General features: G+C 37.4%; 1 protein-coding gene across 1 annotated transcript in view; it reads left to right on the forward strand.

Moving 5' to 3' along the window:
* The window catches only part of LOC107693770 (neurexin-2-like), a 415,962-nt gene that overhangs the window by 159,474 nt on the left and 245,449 nt on the right, over positions 1-11,039 (forward strand). Inside the window, exons 11-14 of the mRNA XM_016493287.1 lie at positions 1,641-2,067; positions 4,505-5,092; positions 6,351-6,554; positions 9,906-9,932. Of these exons, the coding sequence (XP_016348773.1) occupies positions 1,641-2,067; positions 4,505-5,092; positions 6,351-6,554; positions 9,906-9,932 (1,246 nt within the window). The remainder of the gene's footprint in view (positions 1-1,640; positions 2,068-4,504; positions 5,093-6,350; positions 6,555-9,905; positions 9,933-11,039) is intronic.

Genomic DNA, 11,039 nt, shown 5'->3' on the forward strand with positions numbered 1-11,039 from the left:
GGTTTGAATACAAATACATTTTTCTTAATTAGTTTTTATTTTGTCCATTTTATATGTGCAGTTTTTATGTTCATTGAATGTTTAGCAGCAGAGAATTTTCAAACCACTCAAACCATGGTTTAGGTAAAAAAAAAATGCATGAGAAATCAAATGGCTTACAGTGATTAGTTTGAGCTCCTGAGGTTGACATTTTCTGAAGGGTTAGAACCTTTTGTCTGATAATTGGAAAAAAGACTTTCAGACCCTGTTTTGTGCCTCATTTTGAAAAGTGCCGGTTCCAAGCAGATTTTTACCTTTTCTGAAGAAAATGAAAATAGTCTCCATGAAAATAGTTGTTTAGGTGTTCGGAGTATTTTTAGTGCTTCATCATGCAGTTCCTAGGATGTTGTGTATGGTTGCTAAGGTGGCCCAAGTACAGAAAGAGTCTCCCTCTTCTAAGCATATTTTGGTCACACTTTATTTTAAGGTCCAATTCTCGTTATTAACAAACCATTAACTACGACTTCTGCCTCAATAAACTACCGTACTAATTTGCTGCTTATAGTAAGGTAGCTGTTACGTTTAAGTATTAGGCAGGATTAGGGATTTAGAATATGGTCATGCAGAATATGTGCTATTTTACTAATAAACAGCCAATATGTTGTTAATAGGCATGCTAATAAGCAACTAAGTCAGAATTGGTGTGAGTGATCGTTATAGTGACCTCCAATTGCATAAATGTGAGGTATAAGTAACTGACGTTTTATAGAAGCAAACGCTTAAGAAACATTGAGATTACAGACCCGTATCTTAATCTGATAGCGAATCAGGAAGATTAGGATGCTTAGGTTGTGCAGTCGGAGATGGTTTGAAAGGGTCTCATTGATAGATCCCTCAGATTTTTTTGTCCACGCTCTCTGGCAATAATTGCATTTTTCATGTTCCTTCGCTCAGAGCTGACACCTCTTGTTTTGCTCCTACCTCTCCCTTTATTTTTCTGTCATGAGGGCTGACGAGAAACATGGCTGTCTTGTGTTATTTTCAGAGACACTCAAGTTCACACCCAGCAACAAAGCATCAGTCATCATCTTCGGACAGAGAGAGCGGCTGGTGTAAAAATGAAAAGCATGTTTGCTGTGCAGGGCTGATTCGTCCATCTGGCTGTAGAGACACAACATGTGACTGAGACAAAAAAAATCAACCCCAGGGGACACATTCACATTGCATGTGCTCTAGGAATGTTATTTTAGGAGTAGTTTTGCTTCGCGTCTTACTGTGTGGGCTAGACATCATACCCTAGATCAAGATTTCTCAGTTGACGTCACTTAATGAATGCGCTGTTTATGCGTGCGATTCAGAAAACCACTTAGCTTTGGCATCGTCGGAGCTAATGTTAGCGTAGGATGATTCATCATATTAATGAAGCAGAATATCGATTAGACGAGGGTTTCTGTAGCGCTCTAGATGAGGTCGCTAGGTTTATGTGATCCACTCGTGCTTTGAGTATTTAAAGAGACTGTTGTGTTTACTGACTTGAAAACCATGCCCCCGAGGTACACGCATCAGCTGCGGTTTGTTTGTACCAGTGGGCAGCGGGCTACTCCATTCCACCCTGTTACCATTCAAGCACTTTTTTCCCTCTCTCTCTCTCCCCGTCCCAGGTGGTCTACACCAATAATGAGTTCAGACTGGAGCTCTCCCGCCTGGCTGAATTGCGTGACCCCAAGGTCACCCTCCACGGTGACCTGACCTTCCGCTGCGAGGATGTCGCCGCGTTAGACCCCGTCAGTTTCGACACGCCGACCGCTTACGTAACCCTTCCGCGCTGGAACACCAAGAAAACCGGTTCCGTGTCCTTCGACTTCCGAACCACCGAACCCAACGGCCTCCTGCTGTTCAGCCACGGCCGGCTGCAGGGTTCCAAAGACCGCAGACCAAAGGTTGACTTCTTTGCCATGGAGCTGCTTGAAGGCTTCCTCTACCTGCTCATGGACATGGGCTCCGGGAGCATCAAGGTCAAAGTCGGGAACAAAAAGGTCAATGACGGAGAATGGTGCCATGTGGATTTCCAGAGAGAGGGCAGGAAAGGTCAGGATACTGCAAGATCAGCACACACATTATTCACCTGTTTAAAACGGTGGTTTTAACCTACTGTACTTGCTTGTGAGACTAAAGAGACATTTTCTCTTAATCTCTGCCGTTAAAGCACTTCCTCATTCTGCCCATCTGATATGCATACTTCACAACCTGCTAAAATCACTGTACTCCATTTCTTCTACTTCTCATTACCTCTCATTACTGTAAGAGCTCAACTCAAATACACTTTCCACAGTTTAAAAGCAGCAGGCCTAGCGTGGGATTTAGAAAATCCCGGGGGAAGAGGTTGAAGACCTTTCCACTAGCTGAGCTCAGGAAAAAAAGGAAGCACAGTGGATTGCTAAATTAATGAAACTTCCTTTTTTTTTTTTACTTGTGACAGTCATTGTACAGTAGCTACACTGATTTCATGAGTTACTAAAATGGTAGTCTTTGGGGATCAGTAGTAGCAGCATTAATTAAATTTGTTTTAGTTAATTATTAACTAGGGCTGTCAATTAAACGTGTTTATTAACTGCTACTACAAGCATCCAGGGTTGTGCCTGTTCATGAGTTTGAATTGGCCACACCCCACAGGAAGTTGAATGGGAATGACAGGAAAAGGAATATGATCGATCTATCTATCTATCTATCTATCTATCTATCTATCTATCTATCTATCTATCTATCGATCTATCGATCTATCTATGCTTCTCCTAGTAGACAGAAATGAGATTTAATGGAGCAAATGGAGCAAGAACATGAACTCCAAATGGACCCCATTTACTTTAATAGTTATAGGTCTTAAAAGTGCACAAATCATGAATGTTACTCTTATGCTAGAACATATATATGTGTGTGTGAGTAAATAATAGTTTGTTTATTTATTTGTTTATTTATCAATCATCATCATCATGCACCAGAAATGTTTATTACTAATATTACTTTTAGTTACCAAAAGATGTTGAAAGATTAAAGGTGAACCTTTTTTAGATTAATGTGTACCAATTAATCAAGTAAAATAACTAGGCCTATTTAAAAAAAAAAATCATCAACCCTTTCCAAAGAAATAAGAAATGTCAAATAAGATCACTTTTAATATCTACAATGCTTCTCCTAGACATAAAATTAGATTCATCAGAGATCAAATGAAGCAAAATGTCAACGTGAAATCAAAATAGACTTGGTGCACAAATCATCAACGGTCTGTCTGTCTATCTGTCTGTCTGTCTATCTGTCTGTCTGTCTGTCTTTCTGTCTTTCTGTCTTTCTGTCCGTCTGTCTGTCTGTCTGACATTCTGCTTGTCTTTTGTTCTATCTGCCTCTCATTCTGTATATGGTTATGTCAGTCTATCTTTCTGCCTGTCTGTCTGTATGTCTGTCTACATGTCTGTCTATCCATCTATCTATCCATCCATCCATCCATCCATCCATCCACTATCTGATGTTCTGTTTGTTGTTCTGTCTGTTATTCTATCTATCTGTTGTTCGGTTGTTTTGTCTAGTGGTCTGTCTGTTGTTCTGTCATTGTTATTCTCTCTGTTGTTTTCTATCTATCATTCTGTTTGATGTTCTGTCTATCATTCTGTCTGTTGTTCTATCTGCCTTTCTGTGCATTTATTGTTCTGTCTTTCATTCTATCTGTCGTTTTATCAGTCATTTGATCTATCTATTGTTCTATCTATAGTATATATCATTTTGTCTGTCATTCTGTCTGTTTTTCATTTGTTTTGTACATCATTCCCTGTCAATCGGTCAATAGTTTTTTTCATAGGTCTTTTTTGCTTTTGACAAACTTTGCTTTTCTAGTTAAAATTAATATTTTTTTTGAATCCCAATTCATTTGAATTCTGCTTCCTTAACATCAAAATTCAAAATGTTTACTGCCTCAGTTCAAATTAAGGAATTGAATTGCATTCTCAGTGCAATTCTAAATAGCGCACAAACTTGCAGGCAGCATTTTGCAAATGATTTTATGATTATTTACAATTAATCAACGTATCATGTCACCTTTATTTATTTATTTATTTAAATTTCAGTAGCACTTTATGGACCAATTCTCACTATTAACTAGTTGCTTATTAGCATGCATGTGACTATCATATTGGCTTTTTATTAGTACTTATAAAGAATGTACATACAGTATTAATGCCTTATTCTGCATGGCCATATTTTAGATCCCTTAATTCTACCCCATACCTAAACTTAATAACTACCTTACTAACTATTAATAAGGAGCAAATTAGGAGTTTATTGAGACAAAAGTCTTAGTTAATAGTTAGTTAATAGTGAGAATTGGTCCCTAAACTAAAGTGTGACCTATATTTCTAAATCAAATTACAGTCCTTTTATTAAAAATTGGACTAAAATGGCTCTAAATGTTGTGGTGCATGGGTTTACAAGCAGATTATCACTGATCTCCACTTTCTCCTCATTTCCTATCTCCTAGGCTCCATCTCCGTTAACGGCCGTAGCATGCCTTTCTCCACCAACGAGGGCAGTGAGATTCTGGATCTCGATGGTGAAATGTATCTGGGAGGTCTCCTGGAGGACAGCGGCAGTCTTCCTCTCCCCCCAGAGGTGTGGACCGCCCCCCTCAGGCTGGGCTTTGTGGGTTGCGTGAGGGATCTCTTTATAGACGGGCGCAGCAAGGACCTGCGGCGGCTGGCAGAGCTTCAGGTGCCTTTCTCCACCAACGAGGGCAGTGAGATTCTGGATCTCGATGGTGAAATGTATCTGGGAGGTCTCCCGGAGGACAGCGGCAGTCTTCCTCTCCCCCCAGAGGTGTGGACCGCCCGCCTCAGGCTGGGCTTTGTGGGTTGCGTGAGGGATCTCTTTATAGACGGGCGCAGCAAGGACCTGCGGCGGCTGGCAGAGCTTCAGAGCGCTCCAGGTGTCAGCAGCTTCTGTACGAGAGAGACCCATCGGAGGTGCAGCTCTGAGCCCTGTGCCCATGGAGGCCGCTGCCGCGAGGGCTGGAATCGACACGTCTGCGACTGCACTGGAACTGGATATCTGGGCCCCAACTGTGAGATGGGTGAGGAAAGTAGGGCTTAAAGCAGTGGGAAGGGAGGATTAAACATGGGATTACTTCTCACCGATGAGACACGTTCTCATAAAGAAGAGCAAGGCTTCAGTGCTTCACTTGTATACTTTTATATTGAGATACAGCTGCACTGAGATTCAGCTCTATTCATCAGATCGCACCTGCCTAGACATTTGTTTGCTATTGCTGTATCGTTTCTAACTCTCTCCTGCCCTCTGCTGTCTGTCGCTAAAAATAGCAACGTGACCACACGTGTCCTGGACAGACATGCCATGGGTGACTCTGCAAGGGTGCACATACTCTTCAAGCAATATTTTACAGTTTTTCTCAATCACTTTGGCTCAGTTCTCAAGAGTTTTTTTTCCTCACAACTATAAGTTCAGATGTATGAAAAATTAGTTTCTTGTTCACATCAGATTTGAATTTCTTATTGATTTAAGCAAATTGCATGCGTTTTGGCGTTTTGTGCAAATGAGTAAGTGCGATTGTCTAAAATTTGCACAATAACTAAATGCACATGGCTTGTTGATCAAAACTGATGAGTTGATTCTCAGTGAAACTGTCAAACTCTTCACAACTCCTAAATGTTCTTTCATCGTGGGAGCCATCACATACAAAATGATCCGTTCAATTATCAAAATCTAACTAACCTGACTAAAATGAAAACAAAAATTAATAAAACTATGTAGACACATTTTAAAAACAGTAACTAATAAAAATTACAAAACACAACAAAGTTACTACAATTAAAATTAAAATGGAAAGTACAAATCTAAAAACGAATTCAAAATATAAAAATAACCGTTTTTTGAAGTATCTCAATAATACAATAAAATAAATAATAATAATAATAATAATATACAATAACAACAACAAAACAACAACAATAATAATGATGTACAACAATAATAATAATAATTTACAATAATAATAATAATAATAATAACAATAAAATAGTATCTTCCATTACATATACATTAACAATGTAAAAAGTATTATTAAATTATTTATTTATCTAGTTTAAGTGTAGTTAATATTCTAAATGTATATGTAGTAGTAATAATAATATTGGCTAATAAGTATTATTATTATTATTATTATTATTTTGTTTTATTACTTTTTAAATCGATATTTAATTGAAGTTATTTACTTATTTTAGACTACATACAAATGCAAAAGCTGCAGAAAAGGCCCTTATTTTTGAGACCTGTGTTTTCTGATTTACTCTCTTTTTTTTTTGCTCTCTCAGAGTCCGCAGTGCTGAGTTATGATGGCAGCATGTTTCTGAAAGTCCTGATGCCTCACGCCGTTCACACTGAGGCCGAGGACGTGTCTCTGCGCTTCATGTCGCAGAGGGCTTATGGTCTGCTCATGGCCACCACCTCCAAAGAGTCCGCCGACACCCTGCGCCTGGAGCTTGACGGGGGAAGGGTCAGACTCACCGTCAACCTAGGTAACCTTCCACCCCTGACCTCCGAACTCGAGGCACTCATAGAACAAGTCTGGGGTCCTTCCCAGAATGCATTTCACCTTCATTCCTCCATCTTTATCTCTTTCCTGTCTTCCTCTCTCACTGTCTTTCTTTCTTTCTTTCTTTCTTTCTTTCTTTCTTTCTTTCTCTCTCTCACCTGTGCAGCCTTCAATGGCTATCTTTTCTGCAGCTTTCAGAGCAGACAGCCAGAGAGACCAACCCATGTAGTTTGTCCTCAGAAGACACATTGAGTCATAAAGGGGAGACAGAGGGGAAATTATATAATTTTCAATTTTCCTACATTTTTCTACCTGCTGTCTTTAGGTAAAAGAAATATAATATAATATAATATAATGAAGATCATTAATAATTAATAAAGAAATAATGTAATTAATTGTTATTAATATAACATAATATATGTAGTAGAATAATAATAGAATTAATATCAAATGTAATATATAATAAAACTGAATAATAATAAATATAATTAATATACAATAATAGTAATAATAAATGAAATAAAATGAAATAATAATCATATGAAATAATTGTTTGTATGTAACAAAATACTTTTGTGAAAGAATTATATATTTTCAAGTTTATAACATTTTATTACATATTTTAAAGATTCAGACTTTTAATTCAGTCCTGTAGTTTTTATTTTATACTGTACTAGTGTAACATTTGCCTATCAACCTCACAGCCACAATGAAATCTTCCACAGTGGCTGCCATCTGCTGTTAATATTAACTTAAAAAGAACAGCCGTTCTAGATAAAATGCTGTAGATACAAGATATAATAGATAGAAGTTTAATTTCAAAGGCTGTCAAACTTTAGACGGGAAGAAAATCACAGGGGGTTCAGGAAATACTTTATACTTCCAAGTATAGTGATAAAAAGTAATAGAATCACATTTCCTTTTTCAAACAGAGAGAGAACTTTACCAAGCATAAGCTGAATAAGTGTTAGACGTCTAGCTTGTTTGTGATTGAAGAAATGTAATTGCCCCCTGATCTCTCCCACCATAAGAACCAAACAGTAATTCTTCTAAAGTCTCTCACTGCCCTCTCAGCTCAGCCTCCTGCTCTGACGGCAGACTGTGTCTGTTTGTACAGAAGATTACAGACAGTTCCAGTCCACAGGAGAGTGGAGTCTGAGCTAGACTTTCTGTCTTCGAGCAGGGTGACAGTGAGACAGGTCCCTGGCTGTCTGTGGTCACTCTTCTGTAGCGGTTGACAGCTTGAGAGTTCACCACAGCCAAGAGTGCTCACACTGTTCCATAGGATCAACTACTCCTTGTTATTATCGGTCGTTAGTCATATCATCAGCCTTTGCAGTGGGGACATTAGGACTTTACCTTATCAATTCCAATTAATATAACAAGCAATTGTCCAATTATATGTGACTCCGTGTTTGAAAACCTGGCTAAAGTTGCATAATCTAATTCTGAGATAAAGAGCGTCAAAGTAGTCATAGCCATGGGTAATTTGTGTTTCTTGCTGTAAATGATAGGTTATATCAAGGTATTTCAGATACAGTTCTCACATTTCAATTATAACATGGTAAATACTGAAATTAATCATTTTATTGACATTAAGTTTCAGAGTACCAGAGGTTGACTTTCTAAACACTGATTTAAATCATCTCCAAAAAGAAACGCCTGCTTATTCTCATATCATTTGGTTCAGAAACTTCTTTTCTACCATTAGAAAGTGTTGAAATAATTCGGTCTTTGGACACTGATCATGATGCTGATGCTCCGGGTTGATGAATTCCTATCGGACATGGCAGTACCTGCATCGATGCAGAAAACAAAAGATCAGGCTAGATGTTTAAATAAATACTAAATAGGCCTATAATGCATATTGTTGTACTGTTTTATTGTAGGTTACATAAAGAACTCGTATATTAATAAAAAAAAGTTGCGTATGTCCTTCGGAAGCAATACACTTGCGTCTCATGTGTCGGAGAAAATAAAATAGGATATTAAAATAGTTATTAAGCACAATAAACTGCAAAAAAGCCCGAAATCCAGCAAATCTTTGATGTGGCTTTACTCAGTCAATATTAAAGATATCCAGGTTATATTTTCACAGAATGATGTTTAGATTATATTGGGATGATTTAATGTAGAAAACAGTGAATCAGAAAAAATGACTTTAGCTGGGTTTTCATAGACAGGGTCACATATTTTCAGAGATTCTTCTATAAGGCAAAATTCTGTTTTATTTGAACCAAGAGATGAAGTAATAATGATATTAGTGGTGCTGTAAAATGATGCAACATCATGAATGTTGTGATGATTGTAATATGTATATGGATATTTTATTGGAAAAAGTATATGCGAGTACGCTACCATTCAAAAGTTTGGGGTCTAAGAAATTAATACATTTGTTCGGCATGGACGCATTAAAATGACCAAATGTGACAGTAAAGACATTTCAAATAAATGTTGTAGTTTTGAACATTTTATACATCAAAGTTTTCGCATGCAAAGTTTTTCAAATGTTAAGCAGCACAACAGTTTTCTACAGTGATAATCATAAGAAATGTTTTTGAGCACCAAATCAGCATTTCAGAATGATTTCTGAAGGATCATGACACATCACAATAAATTACATTTTAAAATGTACTAAAAAAAGAAAACAGTTATTTTATATTGTAATAATATGTCACAATATTACTGTTTTTTTTTATCAAAATAAATGCAGCCTTGGTGAGCAAGAGAATTCTTTCAAAAATATTAAAAAACCTTACTAACCCCAAACTTTTGAGCAGTATGTACTTTATATTAGTTCATGAAACTGAAAAACTTTTTTTTGTTGTTGCTCTGATTTAAGGCATTTCATAAGAGGCACATCGAGATATGCATCTAAATAGATCTCAAACATTTTCAAAAGGCTGAGAAATATTTGAGTGTATATTTGTTTAGTTCTGCCGCCCAGTCTATAGTTGACCTATTTTGTAAGCATGAGCTCTTGGCTGTTGGTGCAGACTGCCCTTGCCTACTGTCATAAAGGCAGCACCCACATACAGGGAGGAGGCAAAGCACAGGCTAAATCCAATTATTTTGTCTGTATATTTATAAATTGCCAAATGCCACATATCCTGTCTTGGCATTTCACTTCTTCTCAGTTGGGCTGTCTCTCGTCCTGTGATTTTGGAGTGCGGGCCCTTGTAGAGGGGGCCATTCTGACTCTCACCTTGTCCCCGGATGGTTGACTCTATGCAAGAATTGTTTGTTTGTCTGCAGATTGAACCTTGAAGGATGTGGTTTTGAATTTTAGTTTCTTTTCCTTTAAATCTCACCATCTCACTCTCTTTCCCACCAGATTGTATCGGGATAGACTGTAACCTTAGTAAGTGATTCTTTTATCTGCAATGCTATTTTTATCTCTTCTCTCTCATGCTCCGCCCCAATTCATCCAAAGTTTCTTCTCCTCCCTCGTAATCCTGTCTCCCTGCACCGTTAACACAGATTTTCTTTTGAACATGTTCCCAGTTTGCATCCCTCTCTCTTTTTTTCTCTCCCTCTCTCTCCCCAACACCCCCCTCTCCTGCGTTCCCTCAATCTCAATCTCTTTTGTTCCGCAAAATATGCCGATTTGCTGAGGTGTTTGAAATTAAGCATAACCATCCCAACAGTTTCCATTTCAACACCATATGTTTCTCACTGCTCCTCCAATGCTCTAGTCTGTTTCATGTCCCTGTGGGAGTCCGTTACATAAGGAAATACGGTAATAAACCATTTAATAAAAGAAGAAATCTTCATTTGCCAAATCAGGCATGAGGTTGAACATTGCCTGTATTTGAGTGGTGTTACATCCGTACGTATGTGTTGGGAAACGATGCAATCCTCAGTATTAGCAGTGCAGTGATGCTGAAGGTAAGTAGTATAAATCGGATGTATGAGACGAAAGGAACACAGGTTGTGTTTTGTGTGTTTGTGTGTGTATTTACAGTAGCTATAGATTTAAACTATAATAGCTATAGTTTAAAACAAACTTTTGGGGAAATTTAGGATGTCCTCATTTGGAAGAACAGTTCATTAAAAAAAAATGTAGGTAACGCTTTATTTTAAGGTGTCCTTGTTACACATGTTACATGTACTTAACGCATTTGTGGTGATAACTTTTAAGATTATGATTATTTATAACAGTGAACACCATATTAAACCTACTTTTACATTTATACTGCACTATACTGTATATCTTAACATTGTTTAAGATCTGCACAGTATCTTACTACATCTTGTAAGTAGGAATGTAACGATTAACAGCAATATGGTTGAAAATCGATTAAAATATGTGACGATTCAAATAGGTTGAGATGCTAAACAAATCGTGATTCATTTAGGGGTAGGACTTTGTATAAATGTATGTCTGAGGGGAACTTACTATCTTTAGAAAAGTTTAGATGGTATTTTTTCTTTTCATCTTGCCTCTGTATAATGCATATTAAAGTTC

Source organism: Sinocyclocheilus anshuiensis, unplaced genomic scaffold (assembly GCF_001515605.1).
Source record: "Sinocyclocheilus anshuiensis isolate Anshui unplaced genomic scaffold, SAMN03320099.WGS_v1.1 scaffold817, whole genome shotgun sequence".
Classification (NCBI taxonomy): Eukaryota; Metazoa; Chordata; class Actinopteri; order Cypriniformes; family Cyprinidae; genus Sinocyclocheilus; species Sinocyclocheilus anshuiensis.